The sequence below is a fragment of the Crocodylus siamensis genome, chromosome 1 (genome assembly GCF_052110815.1).
Source record: "Crocodylus siamensis isolate JL-2025a chromosome 1, ASM5211081v1, whole genome shotgun sequence".
Taxonomy (NCBI): Eukaryota; Metazoa; Chordata; order Crocodylia; family Crocodylidae; genus Crocodylus; species Crocodylus siamensis.
In genome coordinates, this window is record NC_143395.1 from 124376938 (window position 1) to 124396910 (window position 19973).

Consider the following 19973-nt stretch of genomic DNA (forward strand, 5'->3'; position numbering starts at 1 on the left):
TCATTGGCTGCAGTGCTCAGAGGCTCATGGCAGAGCCCCCCATGGGGCAGCAGACATGCCCCCCCTGCCTGGCCACCTGTGCAGCAGCTTTCGCATTGTGAGGGTGCAGCACGGCTCAGCAGGGTGCTTTGGGGCTCTGTGCACTGTCCAAGAGCTGAGGCTACTTGGGCTGAGTGCTACCGTGCTCTGGGTGACTGCTGGAGCCGCCCCAGCTCCAAGATGCGACAGCTGCGTGATGCGACAGCTGCTGCACGAGTGCCAGGCAGGGGACTGGGCAATCCCTGTTGCCCCCCACTGCCTAATACTGCATGGGGGCCTCTGCCACAAGCCCCCAGAGGCCCCAATCATCGTTGCTGCAGCCAGTAATTGCAGGGCTGCTTCTATTTTTTTTCTTTTTAAGTGCCAGGACACTGGGGCCAGCCAGGGCAGCCATGGGGGTGCCTGGGGGAGTGGCCCATGGATGGAGACCACTCGGGGAGGGGGGAGGAACTGAGAGAATTGGGGGAGGGAATGGGGCTGGAAGGGGCATCTTCCCATGGTCTCCCCACCCTGCTCCAGTCCCCCGCCCCCTACTTACTAGCATGGAACCCGGGTCCAGTTAGGAGGCTTCTGATTCAATTCAGACCTTTTAATGGATCTTTGGATTTGGAGATTTGGCCCCCAAATCGAGCTGAATCATCTCGGAATCGAACTGGCTATCAAAGCTTTGCACAGCCCTAATATTTAGCACATGGGGGACCATACCACTATTGATTTAAGAATGTTTGACTTCTGATGTCTGACTTCTTCAGTTTAGTCAACCTAAACTGGGCAGGACTTCATTATCATATGTTCATAGCTTTGGCAAAATCTTTCTTCTTAGGTGAAGGACAGAAACAAGTTGACAAGCTTTTTGTTTTGTGAGTCCATGATCAGATCTGGAAAAAGTTTCAAAATATATGTGAAACTAAAACTCATTTGATTTTTCTCAGAATGTTCAGTGTAGTAATAGTTGATAGTACAGAAATCTAAGTATATTTAATTATCTGCAGAAAGCAGAGCAATATAACTATTTCGTGTGAATTCTTTTTTTCCTTCTCACCTTCCCCTGAATTTTGGGTCTTTTAGATTGTTTTTGTCCAGAAAAAAAAAAGCTTACAATCTTCACAAGTGTCTATGAAACACCTTGCAAAGTGATTTTTCCAACATTGGTGCAAGCAGCATTAGTGGTTGGCAGCAGATGAGCTAGTCATGTGTTTCTAGACTCTCAGATGCTAAACTGTGCCCTGGGCTTTCAAATGCTAAATTGCATTTAAAGTCTGCTAAATGCTTTCCAAATATTAGTTTTATGTGTAAACAATTTTCTGTAGTTGGGTTAGGGATACTACATGCTTATAAGTTGTAGGGGAAGTATAACAATGTTTTTGGAAATAGGAGGAGAAATAGTGCACACGCGCACATGTGAACAATCTCTCCTAAAATGCTACACTGAAAATTTTTTAGATTTTGTAAATAAAGAATAAAATAACTAAAAGTAGAATGATGACTCTTAAAAGCACCAAAATGACTTCTGAACAGCAAATTAAATTGATTTTCAATAGAATTTAGCTCTATGGTCACTTGGTGCTTTTGAAGACATCACTCAAGTGATCTGGAATTTAAGATAGAAATCACTTGGGATCTGTGATTGCTCCAGTATCTAGTAATTGCAGTTCAAAACAAGTACAAGAATAGCCTTCATATTTTAGCAACATGGGAAAAGCGATCTAGTACTTATAGTAAAAAAAAATGAGATTGAGACATCTGGATGCTATTAGAAGCTCTTTGTTTGTCCTGCTGGGTGACTGGCTTAGCCCCTTAAGATGCCTGTCTTAATGCTGATATTGTAAAATTGCTACTATTGCAACTGGAATTCTGTGTTCAATTTTACCTGTCTGTAAATATAACAAATGCTTTATTTTCGCTTGTACCACAATCAGGCATGCTGGGGCAAACCTTGTAATGGGACTGCAAGTAAAAATGTGTATAAGAAATATGAAAGGTTTGGGGTTTTTTGAGGTTTTTTTAGGACTCCACAGGGTATACACCTCTATGAGGCACAATACCTGGTTTCCAGTCTCCGCTCTTGTGAATATTTATTTTATTGAAGTGGAATATCTTCAGTAGGAGAAATTGAGAGCAGCACACTCTGAAGCAGAGTGGTTAGGGCACTTTCCTGGGAGAGGGAAGTTAAGTGGGTTCTAGTCTCCCAGGGGAGAGGTAAGAATTGAGCCTGGGCCTCCACATCCTGGATGAGTGTCCCAACTGTTGAGTGTAAGGAAACAGACTGGTAACCTCACCACTATCTCCTCTTGTGCATGGGGCCAAGGCTAGCCCTTTTCTTCCACTGTACTGCTTTTGTTAAAAATGCCTGAAACGGGAAAAAAATATGTATACTATAACTGTAACATTCTGGTCATTTTCTGATGTTACAGGAACAATATCAGTTCCTGGAAAAAGATGTTATCCTGTTTGGTCTACAGTTCAAATATATACAATAGTATAATTAAATATAATACAGACACTTGCCTCATCCCAGGACAGATTCTTTGGAGGAATGACCTGTATTTTTTTCACACTTTCTATAGTTAAATAGTAGTTGATAAGACAATGTTTCCATTTAGAATTGAAAAAAGCTGACACATGCAGAATAGTATGTCTTAGGATGCAGATACACAATATGTTTACTACATAGTAAAATCAATTTATTATGTAATAAAAGAGGAGCAGGCATATGACTTTTATAGTACCACTTGAATTCTCAGGGTAACGTTATCCTATGAAAGGTTTGCCTAATAGGCAAGAGATGTAGAAGCTGAATAGCAAGAGAATATAATTTGAAATTTACCTAACTTTATACTAAGGGTCAACCTTTAAGATGCCGTAAAATGCATACCCACTAGCTAACGGTACTGTGAACCCCTTAGCAGCTCAGCTCAACCCCCAAAATATACAGTCCAGCATTGAAACTGAATGTCCAGGTATGAAGCTTACCTTGTCACTTCTCATTTCCTATGCCCTTCTTCTCCTCCTCTTACACTCTGTTTCAGTTTACCTATTTGCTGGAGGCCTCAAATGCAGGAAGTCCCCCGGTGGCAGTGCCACAATTCTCTGTATCTTCTTTCTGCCCATTTGTACCCCACTTATCTTTACTGTCTATAAATAGAAATGAACCCAGAGGAAGAGATTAGTCCACAGACCAGTTAGCAAGAACGTTCTGAAAGGGAACCTAAGGTTCATCTGTTGCCAGGTTCAAGTAGTAAAATGCACAAGGAACATGATTTTGATGATGGCTACAGTGGATGACTCGGGTTGTTTCAGAGTGATCTACATGATTACTATAAATAGTACTGCGAGCCCTCAAAATAGACCCCGGTAGGCTGTGGGAGCTTGCAGTCTTTTCCACTCTTGGGACTATTTAGAAGTCCTTGAATTTGCTATTCAGCTGCTAAAACATAGGCCCGTGGCTAAAGCTCAGAAGTGTCAGCTCTTATAACCACATGGAGGGAAAGAATTGCAAATAAATAACTGTTGGTTAGTAAAAATAAAATGAAATAAATTTTAAACATTTATCTGAACTATGGGACACATTTGAAAGTATTGATAATGTATTAAAGTATTGTAAATGTTTTTGTGTATCTGTAGAGTTAATGATCAGGAATATTTCTAATAATTTTTTTGTTTAATTCTGTAGCTTAATTGACAGAAGAGGATTTTTACAGCCAGATACACCACAGTTAGCAGCACCATCAAATGGCATTACAATGTATGGGGCAACACAGTCTCAGAGCAACATGGTAGGAATCATCCCATAGTGTTGTTCATCAAGATCCCTGTAAATGTTTCCCTTCTCTACTTTCATGTGAACTAATCAAGTAAAAACTAACTGGATTCACTGCCACCCTAGGTAGAATGACTCATTTTTAGCTATAGTGCAATAGTTTTGTGCAGTAGGAAATCAAGGTTTTATCTACTTCTATGCACTGATAGTTTTTACTCATGGAAAATAGAAAAAGTGTTTTTTCTATACATGAAATATATTTGATACTGAATATATATAGTGTCACTGTGACATGTACCTTTGACACTTGCCTTGTTTTCAACTGGAATAGTCAATTTTCTTGACAGCATCTGTATTCAACAGGTTTTCAGAATAGTTTTATCATTTAGCAGCACATGCTTTTCTTCCTTTGCCTGTGCAGTGCAGATTTTTCTTTACTGATGCACTTATAGAAACAGATGAGATGTTCAAGACGTGAGTGGGTTTGGGTGGGGGGGTGGACTTTGAACTTGTAATGAGAAAAAAATGGCAACCTCAGTATCATACTCAAAATGGTAAAATATCTTTTGAAGCTGTGCCAACTCCTGCTGGGCCCTGTGCTGGCAGTGGACCTCACATTAGAAAAAAATGACTTCAGTGCCAAAGAGAAAAGAGATCACGAGGAAAGGCAATGCTCTTAAGGCAAGCATCCTACAGGGATGCCTGTTTCAGAACTCATGTCTTTCCAGTATGTGCGTTCTGATGCTGTGTTAAAAATTTCATAGATTGATGAACCCCATGCACATCCTTTCCTCCCTAAAGGGAGTGGAATGTATATTCACTGCAACCTCCTTCATATAATTTCAGTCCTCATTTTGACCGAAGATTAGAAACACCCCTTCATGGTTGTGTGAACATTACTGTCATTTGTAAAGTTTCTAATATATATTTTTAGAACTAAGTTTCCAGCTCTTATCTCAAAGATTTAGGGGAGGGGTTGTCAGTAAACCTTAATTATATTTCTCTAAAGTTGATAGCCCCTTTCTTTAAATTTTGATAATAAACAGCTATGTGACTGAAGTGCAAACACACCATTCATCTTACACTTTTTGTCAGGTACGAATGGACAGGCCATCCTAGCCATCAGTGCAAGGTCTATGCAAATAGTTTTGTTTTGTTCAGGTTTGTTCTGGTGCATTTTGTTTTGGTTTGGTTTTCCAAACCCTCTTCACTAACCCCCTAAAAATAGCCTGAAATAGCCTGATATCTTTCAAGACTATTTATACAAGCTCCACATGTAATCTTAGTATCTCCTTTCCTCTTACTATATTGCAGAAGTTAGCCACAGTACTGCAAAGTAAGCCCCAGTCTTACTGCAAAGTCTCTTTGAAGCCCTTTGGGAGAGCTATCTGGATAGTACACAGTCTGTGACAACAGCTCCCTTTGATTGTTTCAGTCCATCTGGGTGTTTAGGCTTTGCTGTCAGCATTAAGCTCTCTTAGAACAGGATATATATGCCTATACTGTGTTTCAACTCATATGCCCAGTTAAATTGACTAATGCAGCCCTGCTTGTGTTTCTAGGACCTTTGATACAGGTGAAATCAATACTCTCATACAAGTTTTTATAAAAATGGAATGCTTTTCACTTACTAGATCTTTATGACCGAATGCAATTCAGCCTGTCAACAAAATGACCTCTTCTGCTTTGCTGGAGATAAGAGAGCAGTAGATTTTGCCAAGTTGATCATAATATATATGGTTACTGTCAGTCAAGCCAGTGATTAGCATGTAAAGGCTTACAGCAACATGGCTTTAGGTATTGAAATTAGATCAGCAGATGCAGTACTGCTAGAATGAATATCAATGAAACTGAGATGGAAAATACTTGCATTAAGAAATATAACAGAAGAGAGCAAAGTCATTTTGAGGCAACTGTCCAATCTGAAAATAATTTCACAGTGAACACTTACAAAATTGAATTGGACAGGTTTTCCATACAGACACATCTTTAGGATTCTGAGTGTTGGAACCTAGCACAATGCAGTGCCATGTATGGATAGATACTCCATTTGGCTAGGTCAGAGTTGAGTGAGTTACCAGACGCAGTTTCATTTTTAGGACAGCACCCTACCTAAGTTAATTAGCCCTGCTGTAAACACAGGGTATAGTAGTCTCTTCCCTTTCCATCTCTTCTACTTCTGGCCTCAGGTTCCCTGTTCACCAGTTTCAAGCTTCAAAAATGATATTTCCTTGTTCACAGGTAAGATCTTGGTTTCTTGCACACTGTAGGCCTTTCTCCTCCTGTCACCTCAAGGTAGCCTTGTTGCTAGGTATGTACTTATTTGCCCCTGCTTTCAGGGATCAGTTTTTCCAATCCCCTTCTAATTAGCACAGCTCTCCCTTTTTGTGACCTTAAAACCCTGTTTATTTCCAGTTAAGATTTTGATGGCCCCTTTCCAGGTTTTAAATCACCTTGTAAGTCCTGTTTTTCTCCCAGAAACAAATTCCTTTACACAAGCTACTGGCAAGTCCCTGGATTGATCTTGACACTGCAGATGACTCAGACCTCCTACCTGTTCATGATTGGGCAGGAAGCAGATGCTGTTCAGTATCATGGAATCATAAAAAATTAGGGTTGGAAGGTCATTAGGAGGTCATCTAGTCCAACCCCTTACTCAAAGCAGGACTATTATCAATTATATCTTCCTATATAGGCTTTATCTACACAGGTCTTAACCTCCAGGGATGGAGATTCCACAACCTCTCTGGGTAGCCTGTTTCAGTGTTTCACTACCCTCCTCATCAGAGTTTTTCTTAATATCTAACCTAAGCTTCCCTTGATGCAACTTGAGACCAATGCTCCTTGTTCTGTTATCTTCCACCACTGAGAACAGTCTAGCACCATCCTCTTTGTAACCACCCTTCAGGTAGTTGACAGCTGTTACTAAATCTTCCTATAGTCTTCTCTTCTCCAGACTAAATAAGCCCAGTTCCTTCAGCCTCTCCTCATGCTCCCCAGTCCGCTAACCATTTTTGTTGCCTTCAACTTGACTCTCTCCAATTTGTCCACATCCCTTCTGTACTGGGGGACCCAAAACTGGACACAGTACTCCATTTATATCCTCACCAGTGCCAAATAGAGGGGAATAACTGATTCCTTAGATCTACTGGCAGAACTCCTACTAATGTAGCCCAGTATTCTGTTAGCCTTCTTTGCAACAAGGGCACAGTGTTAGCTCATATTCAACTTATTAAAAAAATGGTAACCAACTATGAAGTTGAGTAAATGCAACCAACACTGAACATGACTATAAAACACATGGCCCATATTGGGAAACATACTGATGAGAACCTACCACAAGGATAGGTTAGTGCAGCCCATCTGAATAAGATAATACAAATTGAACGGAACTGTATGCATTTGGCAGGAGAAAACTAAAGGGCCTATTTAACTATTAATGATTTGAAGGTCTCGGAGGAGAAAATACAAGTAGGGATTTTGAGGTTGACCATACTCTCTAAGAATTCAGTTGTGTATGTGTAAACCTTTACAGGTCCTTTGTGGACTAGACAACTTATTGGCTCAAGTCCAAAACCCAAATATTAACAGAATTAGAAGTACTGGTGTTAGAGCAGCGCATGAAAAGTCTGCCTGGGAGGGTACAAGTTTAATTGTTAGCACTAGTTGTACAACCTCTGCCAGTGAGGACAACAGACAGATCATCTGAAGGCAACACCTTTGATAGATTCACCACAGATGTGACTGTATCCTAATTCTGTGACAGTTGCTCTTTAGGGAGCAAAGGCAGAAGTGGACCTGGAGAAAAGAGCAGAAGCTTAAGGACAAAGCTAGGCTGAGGATATTGTGTTAGAAAGTACAGATAAAACCAACCTCTGGGACTTGACCATGTGCATTGACACTAACCCTGCATCTACAGACTGTTCAGAAGAAAGCTAAGCAGACTTCCATCCAGCCATGGATCATTGCACTGTGCTAGAAGAACTGTGTGTTAAGTTGAGGAGTCCAGAACAGAATGCCTTAAGACAGGTTTTAATGCTACCTTCCTTCAAATTCTATTCCTCATTCTATCAATTATCATTGTCCCAAGATCTAATCTATTTCTTAATCTTGTGGCATTAATTCTAGTTAACCCATTAACTAGTCTCAGACATTTCTCGCTGTCCTTGAATACTTGTGGGTAATTTTTATGATTCACTTCATCCACACACTGTGCTCTCTGGTATCTTGATTCTGCAAAGAGATCAATGCATGTTTTTGTCTGTATGCTGTCTGAGTAGTCCCACTGAAGTCAGTAGGACAATCATTAGTGCCAGAAGTTAAGCCCATAAGTGTTTTTGCAGGATTGGGGCATAAACCTTTCCAAATTCCATCAAAATTGACAACCTCCTGGTAATTTTATTCCTCTGGATTTTTTCATCTTCCTGTTGAAGGTCCTAGAATAAATTGCAGAATTTCAGATTCTGTCTCAGCAAAGCCATGTAAAGAACAGCTATCACTTTCTTATGCTGTGCTATCATGAAGCACTTCTGTATTTGCAACACAGTCTCATTGGGCTTTTTCTGCCATTATGCATTAAATACTCATCTAGTTATCTTTTCAGCATCACCTCTACATCTCTTTCTGCATTATTTCTTTACCAGCTGACTATTTGAGAATGTCTTCCCCACTGGCTTGTATGCTCCCAAGCAGAATCTAGTTGTTTGTTTGTTTTTTTAATTTCAGCCCACATCTTTAGATCTTCTTAGGGTGTTTAGTTTTACATCTTTCCCCTTCATTTTTTACATCTTCTGGTTCAGTATCATTGTAAACTTAATATGGTATTATTTTCCCTCTATCTTCAAGATCATCAATGAAGATTTTTAATACAACTAAACCAAACACTAACCTCAGTGATAACCTGACAGATGCCTTTTTCCAGTACAATACATTACTTCTTATTACTGTCTTTATTTGTAGTCCAGGCTGTTTACAATCTGTGGCAAATGATCAAATCTTAAAATTGCACCTACTGTGTTCTTCGTTTACTTGCTTTACCATCCTTCCAATGTGCAAGCACTGTTATGTATAATTTTTTCTTTGTAGACCCATGGTTTCATTATTTTTGAGAGAGATTTTTAAGCAAGTAACTTAGCCATTATGGAAGCACTTCCTCACTTATTCCTGCTTCCTCTTTAGTTGCTTTTTCTTGTAGATCTGTTAAAACTCTTATTTCTTCTTATCCGTTGTAGCTACCTTAACTCATTCTGCATTTCTATAGTATTTATGTTTTGCTCACAAGACTTTAATTGGTTATTTGTATAGGATTTACACACAAGGTATTTTTATCTCGGTTTTGAGCAGTCCTTATTCTGTACATTTTTCTATATAAGAAGAAAATTTTAGTTTGGTGTGTTTGCTATGGGATCTCTTGCAATTCTCGACCAACTTACCAACTGGTAGATTTTAATAGTCAGAAGGTGGGGTAGATATGCTCCTTTATAGTCTTCATACATAAGATATATGGAGCATGAGTTTTCATCAACCCAAGTTCATTTTATCAGATTTGAATAGTGCCACCCTTTGCATCTTGATTGCTGCTTTTCTTAACTTCCATAAAATCTGCTTTTTGAGGTGGAGCACCATTGCTAGGCATCTGTTCCTTACTGCCTTTGTAGTTTATGCTTACCAGTGCCAAGCTTCCTAATTACTTCCACTTCTTCATATCCTGCCTTTCATAAATAGGCTGTAGTCTCTTTTCTGGATCATAAAATTGACCCTCCACAAACCTAGGAATCATTTTCAGACATGTAAAGCTGTTTATTACCCATTAGAGGTATAGGTAAATTCCTTCGTGAATGTCCTTTTGCATTTTTAGCATCTGAATTGATCTGGGAAATGTGCATTCTCACTGTCCTGAAATGTATTTTCTCCTTTGCTTTTCATTCTTGTCGTTACTGTAATTAGTAGTAAATAATTCAATTATGTTAATACCCAGAAGTCTCAATCAGAATTGGGATCCTTTCTCATTTAAAAAGTAACTTGTACCACTGTTGTTCAGTACAGTCAGACCACCTTGAGCCATTTATTATTGTTTGTTTGTATTTTACATGCAGATGATTCAACAATTTTGTTCAACTTTCTATTTGATACGTCAAGAACTGTAAAGTTTTCTTTAAAAATACCATTGCTGTCTAAAATTTTCCAAACATTAAGTTAATTTCATATTCAAAACAATAGAATCTCTGGTGGTGGTTTTAGGAATGTAAGAGCTATATTAACCTGTACAAGAGCTCTGTTTAATATGTATGTTTTATGGGAGATAAAAAAACCCCTTTGGAACATTTTAAAGGTCTATTTCCATACAGTTCTTTGTATCCATAATTTGCAAAATAAAATGTGGTGTTTTCATTTTTATGTTTTGTCTAATTTGCATTTAGTTTGTGCCTGCTTGTGTGGAAATAAATATCAAAATGGTTAAACTTCTCGCTATGTATATAGTTGAACTTGCACTCTTACTAGGACTTGATTCAGCACTTCCTTGGCCCAGAATATGCTATTCTACTACTAAGGGGGGGAACTGTATTTAGCAAATAAATCAGGCAACAGGACCTAGAGGAAAAAGAAGCCAAGGCATAAACTTGTATAATAGGTTGTGGTGTCTTGTTTTTTTGTTTGGTTCCACTGTTTGTGTGTGTGTGTGTGTGTGTGTGTGCATCTAAAACGTTGCTATTGAAAAATTCAGTGTAACTAATAGCTTTAAGGATGTTTATGTTAATTTCTTACCTGTACTGTTCATGTGCATCAGTGCATCATGTAATGAAAGAACATTGTGGAATTCTCTCTCTAGACAGTAACCTGAGGGGGTCACCAGGATACCAGCTCTGGGAGCTCTGACTGAGAGCGGGGATGGGGAATTGTGTAAAAACAGCTGCCCACTCCCAGCACTGCCCAATTATACCTGTATTTATAGACAAATCTCTTGATTAGCTTTGTGCATGTCACAATTTGAAGGCTGCCATACTTGCGTAAAAATCCTGTACACTGTGAGAGATATATTTAATACATCTACTTATAAAATAAATCTGCTATCATCCATTCTCAGAACAAATTTAAAACCTAGTGAGTTCCAAGACTTGATAGTTTAATTGGAGAAGGCTCTTTACTGGCTATGTTTTTTTACATAAGAAGTTGCCTTGTTTATCACTGTTCATCATATGCAGAATAATGGAAACCTAACAGTAAGATGATATTTTCAAATCCTCCCCAAATGGGAAAGCTACCATGTATAGGCTGGTTGGAAGGAACATCTTTCAAGGTGGTTCTTGAAAGAATAGGGAAGCATGGTTTGAAGGAGTGGGTTAGAGGCAAGGTGGGAAATGCGTGAGAGAGAGCGCAATGGAGGATACTTGCAGGCACAACAGCTCTAAAAAGCTGTAAGGCATCCTATTTAATAGAGCTTTATCTTTCAGAGGTCCAGCTAAAATAGAGCCCAGTAAAATCTAGTCTGTTACATGAACCAAATTAAAATATCTCCATACTATTTTAAAATTGTGCACTTATTGTGCTGGAACATTTCAAGCAGTGATTTGCCTTTGAAAATGAATCTTGAAGCAATAAATCAGATGCTAAAGCTTTTTGCTAAGAGGTATACTCCAGTGGTTGACATTCCTTTGTTCTGTATCAGAGTATAGCATTTTATTAATATCTCTCAGAAATGATGGACTTTGTTTTCCCTTTTGAAGTTCTAAACATGCTGTCACCCTATTTGTAAAGCATGTCCCCTCAGGTTGATATAGGGCACATGGACTAGCTTAATTGTGCAGGGATAAATAGCAATGGATTAGGAATGGACTCACAGTGAGTAGCCAATCAAGAGCTTGATCCTGCAAGGTGCTGACAACTGTGCCCTGCTGCAACGAAGCGCTTATGCACGTGTTCAGCTTTAAGCTTGTGAGTAATCCCTTTGAAGTCATATGGGAGTGCTTATGTACTTAAGTGCTTTGCTTGTTTGGGGCCAGAATGCTCTTCATCTTGCAGAAGCTGAATATGAGGATTGTGTGATGGTAAACTGTATAATGGAAGGTCAGCGTACACATCTTTCTGAAACATGCATATATGAGTGCATACACTACATGTAGGTAACAGTTTCAAAAGTGTTTTAAATCCTACTGAAAAGCATTGAGACACTTGGGCACTTTTTAAATTTTTACCCTAAATTTTTATACTTTAATTAAATAATTGCTTTGCTGCTTATTTTGGTGCAATTTTTGTGGGGTCATTTTGCTTTCTGGTGGGAGAAACTGAGTGGCCGAAAATGTTGTCCTGTCGTGTGTTATTCGAAGAAGAGAGCTTTGCTTTCCTGTGAGTTCACACTAAGTCTAGCACAGTGGGACCATAAACCTCATTGGGATGTTGGTAAACTGCTGTACTGCAAGCACCAGCTGATTCAGGATTTTCCTAATTATACTTCCTTCTGTATTTTAACTTATTGGAGTAATTTGATTGTTGGTTAAAAAAAAAAAAAGTCAAGGGGGCACTTAGAAGTGCAACACAGATCACCCCATTAATTTTTAATAAGGATTAGATTTACTTAGTATGTTTATTTATAAGGAAAACCATTATCCCAAGATCAAAGCATATACTTCATAAGGTGGGCTGAAGGGAGAGAGAAATATTATATGACTGATGAAACTGCCAAATACTAAGCTTTTCCATTTGGAAAAACATCCAAATGTTTAACTACTTAGAGACACTGTCCAATCCTCTTAGAACTATAATGTTAGGATGGAAGTCTTGCGAGGAGTAGCTCTCAGAGATTTTAAACTCCTTACATCTGGTCAGGCTGGAACACGACTTGGATTATGAAATATGTCCCTCTTCTTTTCCATTTTGTATTGCTTATATAATAATTTACACAGTATCAGAGCAGAATCAATAACCAACATAATAAAACAGTCTATATACCATATTTGGTGGAATATAAGATGACCTTGAATATAAGACAACCCCACAATAATTAGATTCTATATATGGAAAATATATAGGAATGTATATGAACAAGTGACCTTTTTTTATAATTTTCCAGGTGTAGAATCTAATTTTCAGAGGTTTGCAATGAATCTGTAAACTTCCCACTGCTACAGCAGGGGAAAATAAATCTGGAGGGCCAGGGAACCCTCTTGCCTTCTGCCCCCACAACTTCTTCCCCCTGCAGCCTTTTTCCTCTCTCCTTACTATCAAACCCTCCTCTCCCTGAGCACATGGAAGTGAGGGGCAAATTTGAAGCTAATCTTGAAATTAACATGCCTGTAGCAATTTGTATTTAGTTCACATAGACTTGGGGGTCCTTATATACGTGCATTGAAGCTGCTTTGACACACTATGATTACAGCACATCATAGCAGAATAGATTAATCAAGTATGCTGAAGTGTGGTAATTATTGTGCTCCAGCAGACTCCAGCATCACTTATATTAGCATCCCTGTGTGGAAACATGGCAGTGGGGCACTTTCACTAAAGTTCATTTTATGAGCTTTAGTTAAAGCACCCCTGCTCCCTTTTTTTCACCATGGGGATGCTAATACACATGATGCTCTTAGAGCCACTGTAATTAGATGCCTCCCCCTTGCCTCCTCTTGCATGTGTATAAGCATCCTTAGTTCATCCGGAATTGATGCATTTTACCTTTTATGAAAATGCTGCAAGTTGTAGCACCAGTACTCCAAAAACACACTTTTAAGAAGCACTTATGTACTTACTTTATATATAGTACAAACTATCCTTGCTATTAGTCTAAAGTCAAAAGGCCATATAGTTCATGGGCCTGGGCCCCAACAGAGTCAAAGCATTTCAAGCTATGGTGACCTTGCAGCTCAGCACTTCTCGGGGGGGCGGTATATGTACTCCAAATACCCTCGCTTCCCCCCAAAAGGATCCATGTGCCCCCAAGTCCTGACTGGAACCAGGTGTTCTTGTCACAAATCCTGGGATCCTCCAAAAAATTATATGCAGATGAGGCGCAGGGCAGCCTGGTCCAGCTTCACCTCATTGAGGATGGGGCCACACTAATCGCATGTGACAGGCTGAGAGAGGATGTGACCAGAGGATTCTGGGTGAACTGTTTAGGACCCCATTTGGTGATGTTTGCCAGACATTTAAGGTGGGTGAAGAAACAGGAATTATTGAAAAGGGGGAAGAAAAGGCCCAGCTCAGCTTTGGGAGTGAAAGAAGAAGTTGAAATGCATGCAGTGTAGTGGCTCACTATGGCTTGAAAAAGGTTGTCATTGGGGGGGGGGGGGGGGGGGGGGGGGGGGGGGGGGGGCGGGGCGGGGCTGTGCTTGGTGGGCATTACTATATACCTATTCAGGTGGACTGTAATAACTTACTTGGGTTCTTATTGGCATGTGTGCTTAATATAGGCCATGTGTTTTACAGTCATTCTCAGTGTTGGATGCATTTAATTAATTTTGCAGTTGTTTTCCATTACTGAGTACATGCTGCTGTTGGCAGTAGTTTAATGATGGACAGCATATTTAATGAGGTTTCCTTACATGTGAATGTAAAATGAGGAGCCTTTCGCCCCCATGCTTATTGGAAATGGAAGGCATCTGTCTTCTATTCAAGTAAATACAGTGATTTGGCATATCCATTTCTGAAGCTAGCTGAAATCCCAAACTTTATACATGTGTAGGAATAAGAAGTAATGGAAAGGATTTAAATTTTTGTTTTACTTTTTACCTGGGGTATGGGCAAGGGGATTTACTGTATTTTCTTGCACACAACACAACCCAAATATAATATGCACCTTGTTTTTGAAAGGCAAAATGAAATTTTTTCCCCCCCCAGGGTTATGGTTGTATAGAGTAGACAGCCTAATCTTCAGCTGATTCACTGTCTGTTTCCTGCATAACTAAAGCTAAAGCCCTAGCTGCTACTGAAGACTGGTCTCTGTAAGTAGATATATGATATTGAAAATAGCTGAAGAATCTGTGCTAAAGACTCTTGAACTAAAGAGGCTGTGGAAATAGAGAGACCAAGCGCAGCTAGAAGATGGCAATATTGTCCTTAGAAAGTTGGCTTGATTGGTGGAATCTCAAGACTGTAAGACAGATGGATGGTCATTAACACCTGTAGAGTGAAGACCAATGAGCCATTAGTTGACTCCCTCAACTGCCTGAACCGTAATATCACAGTCACTGTACTGTGGAGCAAGAAACAAATCAGAGTGTTCACAACACTAGACAGAAAATCAGCTTCCCAGCTCAATTCATACACCCCAATTTTGGGCTGGAGGTTGATTTTCAGGGGAAAGGTGCTTGTTGTATGTGAGAGAATGTAATCATTTATTGGATTAGTTTCTCCTACACTGTTATCTTTGTTTTAGAATAATTCTGTTATTAATGGCAATTAAAGGCCAATCAAACTGTTTTAAAAATAATTTTACATTATAAGTAAAACTGAATTCATGAAATGCCTACATTGCATAAACAGGTATCTGTCACACTGCCTTAACTATATATTTATCTTTCTGCTTTCAACTTTTGGATTGATGATAGAACACATTGTAACGCTTGCATTATATACAACAGAAGGGAATAACAGCAATATACCATCTGTCAGAGGAATCAAACAGTATTGAAAAAAGACAGACAGGAACCAGATATCTATAAATAAATATCTGGTGTCCTGGAAGCCTTGCTTGTAGCAAGTCAGGCACGCTAGCCAGTGTTAAAGGATCTGATTTTGGACATAGCCCTACAGATGAAGCATAAGCGCCAAGTCTAGAATTAAAACATATCTGCAATCAACTGAAAGTGGTTACTATTGGGAAACAGCTATTTTACTATGTTGCATGGAGCTCATTTCAGTTTTAGGTAGCTGGATGTATTTCAGCATTTCAGGCTGTAACTTTTGTCACCTTAAGTAGTGAATGATAATTTTGACTATGCTGTTCTTGCAATGGATAATATGTAAGACTTATCCCTGGTGTAACTTCTGGCTTAATTAAAATAGTATGCAACTGCATTTGGCCCATTCTGTTATAAAAATCTGGGATGACTGCCATAAATTACTATAGCTACATGTTGGTCCTCCATGCTGTCAAAATTAAACAAAGAGCAGCATAAAAAACCATGGGAGTGAACTTTTCTCTCAAGTCCTAGTCCACATGATCATGCCTTTGCCTGAAGAACATTTCAGAAACAGCCCAGAAAACAAGATCTTGGGAAAGGAGACTAATTGCCAGCCCTGTTTATATGGAAGTAGGCCTATGTTCAAAGGGATATTTAGCCTAAGCAAGCTTCTACAGCATAACAGTTCACAAGTTCCATGAAGACTTAAAAATAAAATTAAAAAAAGAATATGATGAGAGTCCTGTGTTCTTGAACTCACAGGCTAAGTACGGACAGTCAGAAAGCCTGAGGCTGAATCGATTTGGTCTTTGCAGGTTAGCCCTCGCTGTTGCAGCTAGGGAGTGGAGGGGCGGGGTCAGTCATGCTCTCTGGAGCAGACAGTGCAGCACAGCCCAGGCTGAAAAGCATGCTGGGATGCTGAGAGACTTTGAACTTGAAACAGGAAGGAGTCTGGTACAAAAGTTTCATAAACTGGTTTGACCCAAATCAGTTAAGTCTGATGCTGCATTCAACCAGGTTTATCGTGAACCAGTTTCAGCCATTTTGAAACTGGTTTACGTGCACTGAGCTTCTGTTCTGTTACAGGTTTAAACCAGGTTCTGATTGCTTAAACCAGATCACTTAGTGTAACTTCTGTCCCTAGCCACAGAGGCATTTGCGTTGTGGCTTCAGGCCTTTTCCAGATTTCTTTGACTTTATACGTCCTATGGAAAAAAAAGAGCAGCTTTAAAAGTTGTCCATCATCCTGTTTTAAATACTCTTTAGCGTTAGTGAAATTTTGAGTTGCCACTTTTTTCTCTGTGCAGTGAACCACCCAGGAAATCAATCAGTCAGGAGTTCAAAGACTTTTTTTCAAGAAAAAATAAATAAAAACAAACATCTAAGTCAAACTTGCTTACGAAGTACTACTCAGAAGTAACCAAGGGTACTTGACCCTTGCATACTGTAGATAAATAATTGTAAGAATTTACTCTGGCATTTATCCCAAGAATTAGCTGACTTAATTATGCATGCTTTTTTTTTGTCAGCATGGAATATTTTTTCCATTGGCTAACCCTGGAATGATACTAATGAATTCTTCTTTCTCCTCACATCCCATTCTCTTCCATATCTTTTGTCCACATCCTCCCTCTTTCCGTTTGTCCCATGTATGGTTTTGACTCTTCCATTCTACAGTGTGACCAAGATCAGTGCATTCAGAGCACTAAATTCGTTTTGCAGGCTGCTGCCACACCATTACTACAGAGTGAGCCCAGCATAACTAGCGAAGAACTACCTTTACCAGGGAAGACCACTATCAGTGCTCCTTGTGCCACGCTGACCCTAGGGCAGCCGACACCACCATCCTCCATGCCAAATCTCACCTCAGAAACAGGTTTGACAGACATGCTACCATTAAAGGAGGAGCACGAAGGTCATCAGTTCCTTACTCCTGAGGAAGCACCATCACCTCCTGGTATGTTGCCAACAGGAAGCCCTATTACACACAGCCATACCATGCATGTCCTGAGCCTAGCCAGCCAAGACTCATTGCATGAGGACTCAGTACGTGGTCTTGTGAAGCTTAGCTCAGTTTGACCAACTTGTACTGACTGCAGACACCACAAAATGGTGCAATGTTCAAATGTTTACTCGAGATGAAAGACTTTACTACCACTGTAAGACTTTTTAACATGCCTATAGTAATGCAAATTTTTCCATGTAATGGAGTCTACTAAATGGACAAGTTATTTTTTCAATGGAGCTATGGTTTTTGGGTTTTATTTTGACCAGGTTGTTAATGAGTATGTTTTGATGGCAACTGCTTTTATTTTTAAATAAAAAACAGAAATGGTCAGTAATCCTACTTACTGGAAATTGGGGTCCTGCAACTTGGAATTCTGCCTGTATGACAGTCTTTGTTACAGTATAAAAGAGAAAGATTGGATGTAAGTATCATGCTCTGTGTTTTATGCTCTTGTAATACACACTTGTTAAGGCTTACCACTCCTGTGGCCAGAATGATCTGCACTTACATGTTATGCTATTAATATTTGAAATAGAAAATTACCATTCCATTTGTTAATACAAAAAAAGACTGCAGATGTGGATTTGCATGCCACGCTACAGTATGTGTTACAGTGGTGTTGGTATTAAAAGAAAGTGCTGCTTTTTTATTTGTGAGGTTCGAGTGCTGTTTCATTTAAAGACAGTGCAACGAACAAAACTAATGGACAATATTATTTTTTCAGTTTATTAAACTTTATTATAAATTAATCAGTGGTGCCTGGAATATGGAGGGCTACTGATTTTAACATGTTACATATCATTTAACCTTCTGTTTTAAGTGTTTAGAATAAGGTATTGTGTTGTGCCATACCACGGATTTTTCCATTCCCTAATGTGATAAGATTACCTGTGGACATCCAATAAAAGGACAACTCTGTTTCTTTGGATACGTGTACAGTTATCCTTACACAGTTTCCTAGGGGGGGAAATATGTTTGGATGACAGTCTGCAAAGAGGTTGTTTGCATTTGGATGCATTTGCATAATGATACAGGAGCTATGGAATCTGTTTATGATTTGTTTTATTTTAATATTATGCGTGGTTTTGCATTAGCTGTATATGTGTGACACAGTATTTCTACAGGAAATCTGTATTCAGAAACAACATTGCTAAAATTACCTTGCGCCTATAATCCTGCTCTCTTATCCAGTTAAGTGCAGGATAATAGGCTTGGGGGAAGAAAAAAAGAAATGTCTGTGAGGTGACACAAAATGAAAAGTAATGTACAGTAGCTGCCAATTGGTCATACTTGTTCATCTATTATTTAAAACCGAAAGATTTATACTACAAAACTGTGCTGTACTGTAATTTGAGTTTAGGAGAACTTAAATTTTATGGTTTAAAGAAGGTCTTCACCTCATGAATAATTGAATAGAGGGAGTCGTGTGCCTAAGCTAAGAAAACCAAACTGTTGTAATTTACTGTATTTAACATGCTTTTCAGATTTTGGATTTTTATTTTCTCAGAACAAAATAAGCAGCATTTTACAGGAAACTCAAGATATTATTTCATTGCGAATTGCTGTTATGTAAAACGATTCGTTAACAGTTCAAGCATGACTCAGTTGCATCAGTGACATAGTTGTTTACTGATATCAGGTTAAAAACTGTCATTCTTTAAGAAAAACAAATAAGCCTTTTATAAAACTGTTATCTAGGCTATTTTAAATGTCAAGGGTCTTCTTACTTTGGTGAAATTGTTGTAACTATTTTTTCTAAATGGTTATATTTCATCTAGGTGTACATATATGTAAGACATCAAGAGTTGCCTTCTAAAACCGTCAACTGGTTCCTTGACTCCACAGAAAGTTATTGCCTTCCCACTATCCTCACTGAGGATGAGCCATTAAAATATTTGTAAACTTTCTCACAGGGCTCTCAGTTCCTTTTCCTGCTCAGCCTTACAGGGTGGCTCCAAAGCCCTCCTTTAACTGATCTGTCTTTCAAGCATGTCCACTTCAAAGAGCCTTCTTTATTCTGGTTTCTTCAGTGTCCCTTCTACATGCTGGATTCCTATGTATAGCTAGGTGCTCAGGTACAGTGTGGACCTATTGAAAAAACTTGGTAGATGGAGCCCTGAGCATCATCTAAACCAACAATCATAGCTTCAGTTTGGAGGAGGGAAGTTACTTTAACGCTGATTTTTTTTTCCTCAAGATAGCCTAAGGACATTATATGTTCAAGTCATGTTGACTTTCAATAATTTGGGCAACCAACTGCCACAGGCAACTTTGAAAATTGCAGCTTTTAATGATGTAGCACAGTCTAGTCTCCTGTTTTGGAAATGTTCCAAAATATGTGTTCTCAGTCTAGTTTACGGTTCAGTGCTTGTTACAAAACCATTACACACTTTGTCATTGTTTGTGTTCCCTTAGAGTTTAAAAACAGAAGGGAAGTTACAGCTCAAGATTCGAGTTTGGTTAAGCTGTGTTAAGAAGCAAAGCATTACAGCACCTTCTCTAATGTTATTTGGCTTTCGTTACCAGTACTTATCAGGCTTCCTTGTCATAAGGA

At 39.1% G+C, this 19973-nt stretch overlaps 1 protein-coding gene across 5 annotated transcripts in view; it reads left to right on the forward strand.

Moving 5' to 3' along the window:
- The window catches only part of ZDHHC14 (zDHHC palmitoyltransferase 14), a 173172-nt gene extending 154827 nt beyond the window's left edge, over positions 1-18345 (forward strand). For 3 of the 5 annotated variants that reach the window (XM_090042004.1, XM_090041975.1, XM_090041967.1), the window contains 2 exons: positions 3713-3815; positions 17089-18345. In XM_090042004.1, the coding sequence (XP_089898130.1) occupies positions 3713-3815; positions 17089-17490 (505 nt within the window). In that variant the 3' untranslated portion in view covers positions 17491-18345. The remainder of the gene's footprint in view (positions 1-3712; positions 3816-17088) is intronic. The other 2 variants (XM_090041992.1, XM_090041984.1) reach the window with 1 other exon arrangement.
- The last annotated feature ends 1628 nt before the right edge of the window (positions 18346-19973 follow it).